A 15,151-nucleotide genomic window follows, 5' to 3' on the forward strand; every position below is an offset into this window, starting at 1 on the left:
CTCCCAATGGGAGAGAAGCCACTGAGTTTTCCTCCTCTGGAGGTGTTTACCTGTGAGGGTACTCTGTAGTCACTTTTCACCCATTGTGCTGGCCAACAAATTACACTGTTTTTGGAACAGCTCTCAGCCCCACCTAACTGTGGGTTTGCCGGCAATTGGACCCGATGTCTGTCAGGTGTTGTGTTCACCAGGCTACCAGTGCAGATCCACCGAAGTCAGGTCCCAGGACTGCAGTAATCATGCACCTGGACCTGCTGTGGGAGCTATGGTGGCAGCTCAGATTCTGGCCTGAACCAATCCCCATGTGTACATGTCCACAAAGACCACAGCTGCTAAAGTTAGACCAGTCTCAGCTGCAGGAGCACTCGTTTGTTCAGATGTTCTGAAGACACTGAGTTTACAAAGCCAGCCATGGATGTGTAAATCCGTGGTTCCTACAGTTGCACAGAAAGATTTCAGCTCTTCTTCCTTAGTTGCACGGCCCCTGGAGCTCCGTTGTGGTTTCAGCCCCACCTCAGTTGCACCGAGAAATTTCAGCTCTACTTCCTTAGTTGCACAGTCCCTGGAGCTCAGCTGTGGTTTCAGCCCCACCTCTGCTTGTCAGCCTCCCACCAGCATCTGCTCCAGATGCTGCCCCAGAGCACATGTGCCCACCCAGGTGGACAGTGGAGGTGGCAGCAGGTGGGGAGTGTGAGCGGCTCAGGTGGGAGCTGCTCTTTGTGCCCATGGAGGCAGGGGTCAGCATGTGGGGAAGAGGGCTCCCATGGGGGGCCCGCCCCTTGTGTGTAACTCAATAGTGGCACCCTGCTTTTATGGTGGTCCAGGCTTCTTCCACGAACATTCCTGGTTGTGGAGCTCCTGACTCCTGTCCCTTCAGGCTGTCTCTTTGCAACCAACAGCAGTCCCCTCACTGTGTTTGCTCTCCAAACCCCACGTTCCAGAACCCAGCCTCCATCCACAATAGCAGACACACATCTCAGGCTGGGGTGTGCAGGGCTGTGGCATGGACCCTCAATGTAGGTCTTACTCTGTCCTGCCTGCCACAGACCTGTTGCTGCGCTGTCCTCTGAGCCCCCAAATCTTCCGTTCTGTCCCAGCTGATCTTCCCGCCAGTGAGGGGGCTTCCCTGGGTGTAGGAACCTCTCCTCTCCTTTAGGTTCCCCCCCAAAGGTGCAGGTCCCATCCCGTTTTCTCTTTTCTTTTTTTTTCCTTTTTTCATCTTACCTGGTTGCCTGGGTATTTTTCTTGTCCTTTTAGGTGTCCAAGGTCCTCTGCTAGTGCTCAGCAGGTGCTCTGTGAGAATTGTTCCATTCGTAGATGTAGTCTTGATGTACTTGTGGGGAGAGGTGAGCTCCACATCCTCCTATTCTGCCATCTTGACTCCACATCAAGAGGTTTTAAAGGTCCTTGAATTTGATTAATGTCTAAACTATTATTATTTGTCTTGCTTCACTGTTTCCCCATTTTCTTTTATTTTCTGATTAAATTTATTCTTTGGAACTCAGGGAAGGCCTAGGAAGCTAAATGTTTTCTACAAACGAGAGGCAGGAGGAGAACATGGGGGGATCTGCCCTGGGAAGGCCTTATAGTGTCCTGCTTAGTTACACTTTCATGTACAATTCACACGTACAAATGTATTGACCACAAGGTCTGTTTCTTCCATATCCAATTAGTTTATGTAATTGGTAGACAGCTAATGTTGATTTTCCCCAAAATTTTCATTGCAGTGCAAAATAACATTTGGGTATAAACTGATGTTAATGATTTCCATGCACCCCCAGTAAGCAGCATTTACTGCCACACCAGGCTTTTTTTTTCAGTTGTGGGATCACAGGGTGATAGAGACACAGTCCCTGCCCTTTATGAGACAATCTCTAACAGGTAAAATTGTCAAAGGAGAAAAATAATTGCAATGCACACCTTTTTTATATGATCCAGCAATCTCTGTAAACTTATTGTAATACATAACCTTTTCATATGATCCAGCAATCTTGCTCCTTGGTATCTACCCAAATGTGTTGAAAATTTATGTCCATATCAAATGTGCACACAGACGCTTATAGCAGCAAATCAAGGAAGCAACCAAGATGTCCTTCAGTAAATGAATGAATAAATAAACTCTGGTATATTCAGACAATGGAATATTATCAAAACATGAAAAGACATGGAGGAAACTTACATGCTTATTACTAACTGAGAAGCCAATCCGAAAAGGCTACATACTGGATGATTCCATTTATATAATATTTTAGAAAAAGCAAAGCTCTGGGGAAAGCAAAAAGATCAGTGGTTGCCAGGGTTTCAGGAATGGAAAGATTAATAGCAGAGTAAAGAGGATTTTTAGGGCAGTAAAACTACTCTGTAGGACACTACAACTAAATATTTGCCAAAACTCATAGAATATACAACTCCAAGAGTGAACCTCAGTGTAAACTATGAAATTTTGGTGATAATGATGTCTCAGTGTACGTTTGAGAATTATAACAAATGTATTCCTGTGGTGGAGATGCCGATAGAGTGGCTGTGCATGTATAGGGGCAGCAGTTAGATGGGAACTCTCTGTATTTCCTGCTCAGTTTTACTATGAATCTAAAATTGCTCTAAAAAATAAAACCTACTCTAAAAAATATGACTGTAATCCTTCCAGCTCTAAAATTTGATTATTCTAAATATTTTTAAGGGAGAAAAAAATCCCTGTTCATTGATTTTTAAAATCGGTTTTAAAATCCTATTTGTTTTGAGGCTCCAAACCAAATAAAACATTTTTAAAAATCCACATCTATTCTTTAAAAGTACTAAATATTTTTTATAATTTTAAAATGACACATATCTTTAATAGATAGATCACAGCACAATGATTTAGTCAACTGACATTTACATAACAGCAGGTTTTTTAAAAATTTTTATTTATTTTTATTTATTTATTTTTTAATACTGAACTATAGAGACCTGCTTGCCAAACTAATTTTTATCCTCTGGGCTGATCTACCAGCAGGTGGCCTAGGAGACCTGAGGCTCAGAATGTCTATCACAAGAGATGACTCCGATCTCTCCTATGCCCTCCCCACGCCCTTCCTGCCCTGGCTGAGACATATGGTCCCACAAGGAGAACCATGAGGGCTGCTCATGTCCAGGGTCATGGTCTGATTGAGCAGTGAGGGCCCTGCCAAGAACTCTCATTCCAGTGGCTCATTGACCACTGAGTATGTTCGCCTTTGTGTGTATTAACCTACTGAGCAGCCACAGAGATAAGTATGGAAGAAAGAGAGGCCCCAGACAGAATAAAGAACTTGCTTGAATGGTAACGTTTCAGATCACAGACAACTCAGTGCCTTTTTTTTTTTTCCATCAGTAACTGGAGTTTGCTGACTTATAAACTGAGAAAACTGAATAATACATCATGGAGGGCAGCAGTCAGTTTATACTGAGGGTCTCTTTATTTCTGATCATTTCTTTACAAAATCCACCCAGGGAGAACTCCAACATATGTGTCTCAAGCTCGAATCCACCTAAAGAAATTTAGATTCATATTTCTGACTCTATAGGACACATGTCCCCAAAATGCCTATTACCTCTCAGAGTTAACTTTTCCCTCTGCAATCCTGCACCCTCCCTTAATCACTTTTCACATTTACATTGAGCAGATATCTGACACCATGGGTCTGTTTTCCCTTTACGATTCAACTATGTCCTAGATTTCAGTTTCCAAGTGCTCAGAAGAAAGCTTTTGATAGATGCACCCAGGTAGTTAGGGGTATTTCAGCGGTATATGATGGGCTGGGGATGATAGAATATGTTATCTCCACAGTGCACACAGGAGCTGGAACTAATCCAGATGATCCTGGGACGTCCTAAGACTCTCAGAATCTCAAACAGTTCAGCCCGACACTGTGCAAGTCTCCCAGGTTGGAGGATTCCCTGAGAGCTGTAACTCTCCTGAGGGACAGGATACAGCTCTTGACTTAAACTGGGCAGCCCAGAGGTGTGTCGCAGCAGCTTCTCCATGATGGCCATGGAGAGGAAGTTTCCACGCAGGCTGAAGAACATGAGCTGAGAGCAGCGGCTCAGGGATTGCAAGATGGTCTCGAGGTGAGAGTCCCTGATCCCACATTGCTCTAAATACAGTTCCTGGAGGGTGGCTGCAACTTTCTCCAACAGAACTGGGAGGAGCTCAGGACTAGAGTAGGTCAGGGTGACGCCACTCAGATCCAGGCCCTTTAGCTGACTGATGTTCGGACACTGGGACAGATGGCTCAAGTCTGAATCCGAAAGGAGGCAGTGAGTTATTGCAAGGTTGTCCAAGGGGGTTGTCAGACACCTGGGGAGAAAAAGAGGAATTATGTCTTAGAAACTGGGGTGGAAAGTGAACTTAAGGTGGGAGACAAGTGATCTGCCCAAGGCTAAGTTTGGTCTCACCATTTGATAATGATCAATACCCAGAATGCCCAGTCTCATTTTATCCTGAATTCTTTCACCTTCTTTGTGTGACTGGATCAAGTCCACAGAACCTTGAAAGCTCTCTTTCCTCATCTGTCAAAAGGGTACAACATACTCCACGTTCTTTTGAGGATGAATGAAGATAATGGAATGCACTAGAACATGCTCAGAGGAGAGCCTGACACCTTGTGTCAATCAAGAGTGGGCATCACTGAATTTTAATAGTAAGTGACATACCTAAAATTCTTCCTACTCAGGCTTCCTTCAGCCCATGCTTGGGCCACAGGCACCCATAACTCAGGCCAGGTGAGGCTTCTGGGTGACATGCATAGTGGACCAACATGGGCAAGATCTCACAACATCAGCTGGGGTTGCCAGTCTACAGGGTCTTAGTTACATCCCTGCATCATCTGCAAAGCATCTTCCAATTTTTATTATCCCTTTGGCTCCTGCTCCATTACTGTCATCTCCAGAATCATGCATTTTCCATATATTAAGTACCTTATCTGGAGCAAAAAACAACGTTTTACAGACAGGGTATCTGAGAAAGGCTCAGTGTGGTCACAAAACTGATGAGCACAGAGCTTCCATTTAGAAATGCTCAGGCCTGATGGAGTTTTCATTATTCAAGGCCCCCTTCCACTACCTATTTTCCTAAGTCATCTAAACAAAGATATCTCTTCCTAAAGAAGAAATCACGTACTCACACCCACTAGATCCTAACCTCTAGTCCATAGCTTCCTAGCATGGTGTCCCTTTCCAGAGCCCCTATCCCAGTTTGGTCCCCTACCTTGATTTGTATGGTTATGTGATACCACACTTCAGGATAGACCAGCAAAGCGGACAGTGTGTTTCACATTCTAGTGTTGTGTTCACCATTACCTGGCCAGTGGTGCACACTAACCTGAGCATCTCATCCAGGCAGCCTTCAAGGTAGGAGGGAGATTCCAGATGGAGATCCCGGAGGTGGTGCAGCCTGAGGAACTGAGAGGTAATTTGGATGACGTGCTGCTCCTCCTGTTCCTCAAGCGCAGGCACATGGATGTGGGAGAGAAGGAGTCTCTGTACATTTTTCATCTGGCCCAGGAGAGGAGCAAACATGGCCAGGGTGGTCAGATGCCAGGCGCAATTCACTTGCACCTCCTGGATACAGTTCAGCTGCACCATACTCAGGACCTTCATAATATTTTCCATGGGCATTGAAAGTATCTTCAGTTTCTTACAGCACAGGTGTATGGAAGCTTTCCTCTCCTCCACCCACCTCATGAGGTAGGTGAGGAATCTATCCATGGTCCTTTCTTTGAGGTGAAGTTCTATGAACACCACCAAGGGAGCCAAGGACTGCTCTGCCCTTGACCTGTCCTCAGCCACTGGTGTCATCAGAGTGCTTGAGTACCCATGGACCCCATCTCTAGACCACATTCTCCAGAAGTCTTGTCCAGTATGCCTTAAATCCAGCACCTGTAGTTTGCACCTCCTGTGGGAAAACAGCAGATTGGCAGCGATGGTTTAAGATCCACACATAATGAAACCACAGTCTCAGAATTTAGGCAACACTCAGACTTCCCACCCGAGCTTTTACTTCACATTCCTGACATCACCTGCTGTCTTGCCCTCTTCTTCCCTCTCTGCCTTACCTTCCTCCATTTGCTTTTCCCCTTCGATCCTTTCTTGTTCTCCACTTCTAGTACCTTCCTTCTAGTGATGCTTAAGCATCACTAGACGAAGGTGGGGCATGTAATTTCAGGTTCCCTTGCATCTTAAGCACTCCTACACTTTCGGAAGGCATTTCCCAAAGTGAGCTCATCAATGGCCAAGGCCTCTGTGTTTCTTCATTGGAATCATCAGAAGCCTCTTGTCCATCCCTTGTCCATCCACTCTCCTGACCCCAGGTGTCTCTTCAAAGACTCCCCAGACCCTACCAGGCTACCTGGATCAGACTCACCTGGGGCGATCCTTCTGGGCAATCAGGATATCAAGCCCATCCAGCACTGCTTGTAAGGTTCCCAGATGAGGCATCTTCATCAGGTCCCCCAGAGGCAGGCGGACAAAGGGCCAGGCTTGCACCATGGCCTTCAGGGTCTCACTGTGACTCCCATAGAACGCTTCCATGAACAGTGGGGGGAAGAGCTCGATGGGCAGATACTCCAGAGCAGTGATGTTTGAGGCCTCATCCCTCAGCAGGCTTATTCCCTCCAGGCCCAGGATTCTGGGTGGGTTCCAGACACTCATCCTGACTCTTCTCCAAAAGGAATCCTGTGGAAACTTGCAGGGAACAAGGCACCTTTCTCAGTCAAGCATGAACACCCCTTAATCTGTCTTCTCACCCTGCAGAGGAACAAACTCATAGCCAAATCACTGCTCCAACAGTAGTGGAAGAGCCTCTGTTTAGCAGAATTCTACTCTAGTCTCTGTGGGCAAAAATCCATAACGCTGCCTCTACAGGAACCAGAGCAAGCTCCTTCCAAGGAGGTAGAAAACCAACGACTTGCCCATTCATTTCCTTTCACTGCTTTGCTTAATTGTATTGCACTGGGAATTGGGTACCATGAGCCTGAAGGTTTACCCTAATCTTTTTGGTGAAAACTTTTAGAAAATCACTTAGGTCCCTAAAACTATGGGAATAAGAGCATTACGTGGCCCAACACAGCCTCCATCCTCAATTCCCACTGTTAACTGGGCTGGAAAAGATGAAAGACATACCCTTAAAATGAATGCTCTTTTGTGTGCAAACTAAATATTTTAAATGTCAAGAAATAAAATTCCAAACAGTTAGATGTTTTCATTAAAAGGAAAATCTTCTTGGTTAAGATAATTCAAAATGATATAAAACCAAAGGACAAATCAAAATGTTGAGAATGAGACAAAACTACACTGAGAGGCAAAACCAAAGCATTAAATTTGTTCATCGGAAAAGAAATAACTAAAGAAACCCCTCTCCCTACCATCCTGAGCTACATGGCACAATTCAAGACCAGCTGACCATACATAAGAGGAGAGTGTCCTTAACTGAGGTCTATAACTTACCAGCTCTGCTGTGGTTGGCAGGGTGCTCAGTCCTAAGACCGGGTGGAGAACCCAGACAGTGACTCCAGAGGAAGAAGTTTCTACACCTCTTCTTTGATGCCCCAGGCTTTTATAGGCCTTTCTAATCACGTCTTCCCCATTTCCAACTACTAACAACCAATCAGAAAGCGATGCCTGATTCCAGACTGTCCATCAGGTTAATCCTGATTGGATCTTCGCCTACATCCTGATGAATTGATTGAATCTGATTTTCATTCAGGAGGGAATAAATGGGGGTAGGGGATTCAAGGACTCAATCATTGATTCACTGCACAAACATTGATTGAGTTTTACTAATAGGGTCAGTTATAGCCATGGGTGTGGGAAGAGATTATTGGTTCCTGATATTGGACAGAAACAACAAAACTAGAAAGCATCATTGTTGGAGAATCTTTGCGCAGATCAAACTAATCAAGATGTCCAACAATTAAAACATTATAAAAATATGATGATGTCATTCCCAAAGGAAACAACATAAACTTCTATCTGCATCAAGTTGTCACTTAGGTGTTATATAAGAAACATAGCAGATCATGAGCCTATTCAGGGAGCAAGGGAAATGCAATGGGGGATATGCTTGGTACTCCGGGCTTAAGTCAGGGCTTCTCTGAAGCAGGTCAGGTCAAAATCACAATGAGAAGGAAGGGTGGGGACTGGGCAGTGTGGAGCTGGGCATTCCTAAAGGGACACTGTGAATGAATCAAGACAGTGTATAACATGGGTATATTCTTTTTCTCTTGGGAAAATGGAGATTAAAAGACTTTTCTCTGGGTGGAGTTTAGAAATTAAAAAGGGAACCAGTGTTTGTTTGAGGTGTTTCCGTCCAGAAAGATGGAATCAGCACAGCAAACTGGCATGAAAAGATTAAATCTGAGGATGTGAGCAGAGGGAAAGCTGTGAGCCCTGGGAAGTCAGGCATTTCCAGGACTGAGACCCACAGAGAGTGGGCACTGTGGGCTATTTGGGAACTTGGACCCAGGGGGAGACATGAACGTGGTTAAGTTGCACCAAACCCTGTCTTCATCGTGGTGGCTGCTACCAGTAAACATTTTCTTTTAGGTTCTTCCCACAGAGGACGATCCCAGATGGCAATTTGCTCCAGCCATTTTCCTGGGGGCTTGGTAGCCAAACCATAATCCCATTGGCCCCTTTCCACGTATATTATGATAATTACTATTTCCTCAAAATTAGGAAAGTTCAACACAAATTCTGATCAAAGTGACATCATTAGCCACAGAAATAAAATTCTGCTCTTCTCATATTAAGCACTCTTCACAAATACCAACACCTTTCCCTACAAAATTCAGAAGCTATATTTGGTGTTTAAGGATCTGCCATGCTCATGGGTGACTCCCACCCTGGGCTTCATCACGTGGAGATTTTTTTTTCCAGTTTCAGGATACAAAGAAAGTGTGACCCTCCCTCCACCCCTAAGAGTTCTTCATGCCTTCCTTTCCTCCATTCACTGTGATGTCCAAGTAATTCAATTATAAAACTGCCAAAGAAGGCTAGGAGTTTTGAAGAGTGTTCTCCACCTTGGTATCTTTCCGGAAGATTCCTTTCACCACATTTCTGCTATGGGTATAAATGGCCTGTGCATAAAATTAGGTTAAACTGGATTGTACTCAATAGACGTTTTAACTCCCAGGCCACCAAACCCTTTTATTAATAAGCTGCAATAGAGTGAGATTAGTAACAATGATAATCATAAACCTCTCTGTTTATTGAACACAACTTGGTGAGCAATGGTGTCAGCACTTTTTATCCACTACCTCAATTAACCTTCACAGGGAATAAAAGGTTCACTGCTCTTTCTCCATTTTTAGCCTGGTGGACCTGGGTCTGGGCTTGGGATAGAAATCTGCCCACTTCCATCCAGTGAATAATTGGTAGATTCCCTCATGTGAGGGGTTCAGAAGGTCCCCTGAGTGTTAGGAAGGACTGACTGACAGACTTCACATGATGTCAGTGGAAAGGGGGAAACTGCAGACGCCAAGCTGTGGCTGTTTCCCAGTTTCTGTGAAATCGAAGGAGGTAGGAGGAATCAAAGTGTTGGAATGTTCTAGAAATTATAAAAACCCAGCCCTCTCCCTTCCCCCTGAGTAGAGGGGACCTCCTCTGTCCAACTCCACACAGAGCCTGTTTGCTTAGGGGACATACTGGGCGACGAGGAGGAGGGAGCACATGTTCACAGAGGTGTCATCCTTCCCACCCAATTCGGGGCCTGCAGGACCCCTGGGGCCTGGTGAGAAGCCTGGATTTGGCATTTCTACCCTGTCCTGATTGCCTGTTTCATGACCTTGTTTGCTGCTCAGGTTGGAGCAGCTCCCTGAGCCCATCAGGGGGTTGTCCTTCCCGCTTCTCCAGTCACACGATCCCAAGTGACATTCCAAAACATTGCTCCAGGGTCTTTGCTCGGGGGGTTAGCATATTTCTGTGCGTCCAGTTCCCTCTCCCAGCATGAACTGACTTGGCAGCCCTCTCTTTCTGCAGCCCACCAACATCACCTCTCCGGGAACCTGGAGCCTGGTTACAATGCTGGGACACACTTCCAATGGGATCAGCAATAATCAAGTAATTCTTCTCTAATTCCTCTGTGCTATTTTGGACAAATTGACTAACCCCAATGCATAGAGTTCCCTTGCTGCATCTCTGGATCCATCGAAGCACCCAGGAATGCTGGGGGGTGACACATCCTGGGTTACAGTGGAGGACCCTGACTCCTCTGGTCTTCCTAGACATGACAGTTGATGGGAGGCCTTAGGGACCAGTCCCTGCAGAGGCTTTCCCTTTTGTGGCTCTCTTGATCCTGCACTTGGGCTGACAATGTTCTCCCCAGGTTCAGTAAGTTTTTTTTCTCTCCCAACTCAGATCTCTTCTTGCCCTGAAATATCTCACTCTCTGTGCCTTTTTAAAAGTCCAGGTGTCTGTGTTGGCCCCCCTTGCCCCCCCCCACCCCACCCAGTACTCAACAGGGTCTTCTTCCACTTTAGATCCACTAATATCTTGCTATAAACAAGGAGCTGTTGCTCTTTCTTCCTCATCAATAAAGACTTGATAACAACATTACCCTGGGTCCAGGCAATTAATCCCAAAGGACAGGCTTGTAGAGACATGGTGGGTGCAGAGGATGTCTGGGACTCTCTCCAGGTGGGATTGGGCCACAGGGAATGAAGTAAGGAAGAAAGAGGAGAGCAGATAGTGTACAGAGGAACTGGTGGGGGCCCAGAGTGAGAGGCGAGGAGGGAAAATGCAACTGAGCAGGAGAACATGTCCTCTGGCTGTCACAGGACAGCACCCCTTCAAGTCTGCAGACTTGTGTCTGAGCCACTGGGGGCACTGGGGTCCTGGATTTGGGACTGTGAGCTCCCAATGAACTTTAATGCTTTAATTGGATGGATTGTATAGTATATAAATTATAAAGCTGTTATGTTTTTTTAAATGTGACACTTCACACTACATTTTTTTTAATATTGGACAACATGTCTACTTTTGGTAAAATATGTTATTTATATTCAAATGTAATGGGTTTGGAATAGTTATGAATAATTGAATTAATAAATGAGTTTTTAACCTTTTTCCCTATTTAGTTAAATGGTAAATGTTGATAGATATAACCCACATATACAAAAACACTTTAGGATTCTCAATACATTTTAAGAATATCGTGGAGTCTTTTTTTTTTTTTAACATCTTTATTGGAGTATAATTGCTTTACAATGGTGTATTCGTTTCTGCTTTATAACAAAGTGAATCAGCTATACGTATACATATATCCCCATATCTCTTCCCTCTTGCATCTCCCTCCCTCCCATCCTCCCTATCCCACCCCTCTAGGTGGTCACAAAGCACCGAGCTGATCTCCCTCTGCTATGGGGCTGCTTCCCACTAGCTATCTATTTTACATTTGGTAGTGTATATATGTCCATACCACTCTCTCACTTTGTTCCAGCTTACCCTTCCCCCTCCCCGTATCCTCAAGTCCATTCTCTAGTAGGTCTGCGTCTTTATTCCCATCTTGCCCCTAGGTTCTTCATGACCTTTTTTTGTTTGTTTTTTTAGATTCCATATATATGTGTTAGCATACAGTATTTGTTTTTCTCTTTCTGACTTCACTCTGTATGACAGACTCTAGGTCCATCCACCTCACTACAAATAACTCCATTTTGCTTTTTTTTATGGCTGAGGAATATTCCATTGTATATACGTGCCACATCTTCTTTATCCAGTCATCTGTTGATGGACACTTAAGTTGCTTCTATGTCCTGGCTATTGTAAATAGAGCTTCAATGAACATTGTGGTACATGACTCTTTTTGAATTATGGTTTCCTCAGGGTATATGTCCAGTAATGGGATTGCTGGGTCATATGGTAGTTCTATTTTTAGTTTTTTAAGGTACCTCCATACTGTTCTCGATAGTGGCTATATCAATTTACATTCCCACCAACAGTGCAAGAGGGTTCCCTTTTCTCCACACCCTCTCCAGCATTTATTGTTTGTAGATTTTTTGATGATGGCCATTCTGACTGGTGTTATCGTGGAGTCTTGAGATAACTTGAGAACTTCTCATTTAGAATGAAAGATTACCAATAATAAAAGCAGTGTTTTTTGCCTCCTGGTGAGAAAGTCAGGTGGTGAGTCTTTCCTTCTCTTATTATTATTTGATCCTGTAGATGCCATCCAAGCACACCTGGTATGGTCTGATTGGTTAGGGTTAGCACAGGATGATACGACCACATTCTCTCTACTCCTCAGTTGACTGTCGAGTTCATAAGATAAATCAATCAGAAGTGCAAATAGTTGTCATTGTCTTCTTCAAGGTAAAGCACTTGTCTGTCTCATTTCCTTTTTCATCTTCTTTTTGGCCTATTTTCCCATAATAATATTTTTCCAGGGTTATTGAGATTATAATTGACATAAAACATTAGGTGCAAAACATAATGATTGAATACATGTATATGTTGCAAAATGATTACCACAATAAATTTATTGAACACCCATCATCTCTTATAGCTGCAGTTTTTCTTCTTGTGATGAGAACTTTTAAGATCTACTCATTTAGCAACTTTCAAATACAAATATACTATTGTTAACTTTTGTCACCGTCTTGTACCTTACATCCCCATGATTTATTTATTTTATAACTGGAAGTTTGTACCTTTTCACCACCTTCATCCATTTCCCGCATGCTCCCAACCCTGCATCTGTCAAACACCAATCTGTTCTCTGTATCTATGAGCTCATTTTTTTAGATTCCACATATAAGTGAGAACATACAGTATTAAATTTTCTCTGACTTATTTCATATAGAATAATGCCTTCAAGGTCCATCTAATTTGTCAAAAATGGCAGACTTTCCTTCTTTTTATTACATGTGTATACACATTATATATTATATTTACATTATACATATACATACATATATATGTGTGTGTGTATATATATGTATATGTGTATATATATGTATCTCACATTTTCTCCATCATCTATTGATGGACACTTAGCTTGTTTCCATCTCTTGACTATTTTATATAATGCTGCAACAAACATGGGGGTGCAGATATCTTTCTGAGAGAGTGATCTAATTAACTTTCAGTTATGTATCCAGAAATGTAAATGCTGATAATATGATAGTTTTATTTTTAATTTTTTTGAGGAACCCCCATACTGGTTTCCACAGTAATTGGACCAATTTGCACTCCCACCAACAGCGCACAAAGGCTTCCTTTTCTCCACAACCTCCCCGACACTTGTTATCTCTCATCTTTTTGATTGCAGCCATTGTAAAAGATGTGAGGTGATATCTCAATGAGGTTATGATTACATTTATCTGATTAGTGATGTTGAGCATCTTTTCATGTACCTGTTGGCAAGCTATATATCTTCTTTGCCAGGATAATATTTCATATGAATCCTGAGGTCAGAAGCATGCGATCACCTTCAGTGAGGCAAAATGTAGAGAAATAAGAGATGCGGGTAAACCTGAAGTGGTTTTTGTAGGTCGGGGCAGACCTAGGGTCTGGGGAGGAGAGTAGCTCCCCAAGGAAGGCTTTCCATGGGACCCAATAAAATGCTTTCCATCACCTAGTCCCGACCCAGGCTGCACAGCCAGCCTGGTGGTGTCTGAACTGGTCGTCTGTTCTGCCGTTTCATTATTGTGGTTGACACTTGGAACACACACCGCCTCCTGGAATGCCACCAAAAAACCAAGTCAACAAATGTCACAGGGATCTTGGGAAGTAGTAGATGTTCCCTGAACTTCTGAAAAGAAGCACAAGTCCTCGACTCTATAACTGGTGTTTCCTCCCCAGCAGCCCTGGTTCTCACTGTGCACACTCACTAAAGCCACCTATGAACTATTCCCAACAATATTTCACGACACAGTTATTCAGACCTTGGAAAATGGACACATGGGGTGGTCTGAGATTCTGCAATTCTGTCCTCAGGGCCCAGTCGGCCCCTAATTTCCAACTTCATTCCTGTTAGAGTCACTGACCCCCTGTGTAGTATTCCAGTGCCACCTCTCTCTCCAGGAGCCCCTCACAACCAGCCTCTGCCCATGGAAGAGTCAGCCCTACATGAAGGAGAACACTCCGAGTCCAGGTCCCAGGACGTTCACTGATAAATGACGCAGACACGGACCAGTGTCCTCTCCTGCCCATGCTGGACATACGTCTGATGGGAGGCCCTAAATTTGAGCTTTAGGCCCATCCTGAAGCCAACTGCTCTCCATTTCCAGCTCCATTTCTATTACCCAGCAAGTAGGTGCATCTCAGAGGGGAGTAAAGTAGACTTTCCTCTCTCAGTTACACTCGTGGTCTTCTCCTAAGCTTTTGCTTGTGGACAAAGAATGTCGCCTGCCGTTTCAGTATATAATGAATGTTGCAGCCAAAAAGTTTTCAGCCACTGCAGCTGCCCCCAGCAGGGCACCCTGAGGGGAATTCAAGATGGAGAAAACAGGATATTGGCCCTAGACTGTTAAGATGCATAACAAAGGAGTGACTTCAATAAGCCCAGACTATTACATCTTCTCATACATAGAAAAGCACTATAATCACTAACTTGAGACGTCTGGTTTTTGTGATTAGCAGTAATCTTTTGATGTTTGACTACACTTTTTTTTCCAGCAAAATCTCCTATATATCCTGGCTCCTCTCTTACTTCTTTGAAACAGTTCCTCAGAGCTATCTGAGAAGCTTTCTCCCTGGGCTGTTGTCCTCAGTAAGGCCACTAAATAAAACATAATTCTCAACTTTTAGGTTGTAAACTTTTTTCAATCAACAGCTTTGGTGACCACAAAAGGAGCCAGAGCTGACTTCTCTCCTTCACCTGAACTCCCCAAAGAACCAGAGCCTAGGTACCAGCAGAGGCACCTTGTGCCAGTACACTTGCTTGGAGACTCCAAACTAAGTTGGGTTAATCTCTCCTGATTCTCAGATCTCCCAGTTATTGGTGCATGATCCTGACTTTTATATGATCGTGTATAACAGGCACCTGGCCCCACAGTTGAAAGGTTCTGGGGAAGTCTAGTTGGAAGACACTGGGACTTGCTCAGTTGAAAGACACTGAGCAGTCTTAGCTGAGTGGTTAAGTAGGAGGCTGAACTGACCTCTTTCCTCAATTTGGCTGCCTTAACATAACTTGTTG

The 15,151-nt window shown here is 44.0% G+C and overlaps 1 protein-coding gene across 1 annotated transcript; it reads right to left on the reverse strand.

Annotated features, from left to right (window-relative positions):
- Positions 1 to 3,759: 3,759 nt before the first annotated feature.
- On the reverse strand, positions 3,760 to 6,669 carry LOC133087268 (PRAME family member 27-like). Its single transcript, XM_061184094.1, has 3 exons — positions 6,383 to 6,669; positions 5,342 to 5,914; positions 3,760 to 4,318 (listed from the first exon to the last, which is right to left on the reverse strand). Exons 1-3 carry the CDS (start codon positions 6,667 to 6,669, stop codon positions 3,760 to 3,762), a joined length of 1,419 nt encoding a protein of 472 aa, XP_061040077.1.
- Between the last annotated feature and the right edge of the window lie 8,482 nt (positions 6,670 to 15,151).

Source organism: Eubalaena glacialis, chromosome 3, assembly GCF_028564815.1.
Source record: "Eubalaena glacialis isolate mEubGla1 chromosome 3, mEubGla1.1.hap2.+ XY, whole genome shotgun sequence".
Taxonomy (NCBI): domain Eukaryota; kingdom Metazoa; phylum Chordata; class Mammalia; order Artiodactyla; family Balaenidae; genus Eubalaena; species Eubalaena glacialis.

Excerpts from the sequence above, each read along its gene's own strand:
- LOC133087268 (XM_061184094.1), bottom strand. The coding sequence starts at position 6,669 with ATGAGTGTCTGGAACCCACCCAGAATCCTGGGCCTGGAGGGAATAAGC. Across the intron at positions 5,915-6,382 it reads GCCCAGAAGGATCGCCCCAG|GAGGTGCAAACTACAGGTGC; the intron begins GTGAGTCTGATC and ends GTTTTCCCACAG. Across the intron at positions 4,319-5,341 it reads TGCCTGGATGAGATGCTCAG|GTGTCTGACAACCCCCTTGG; the intron begins GTTAGTGTGCAC and ends TTTTCTCCCCAG.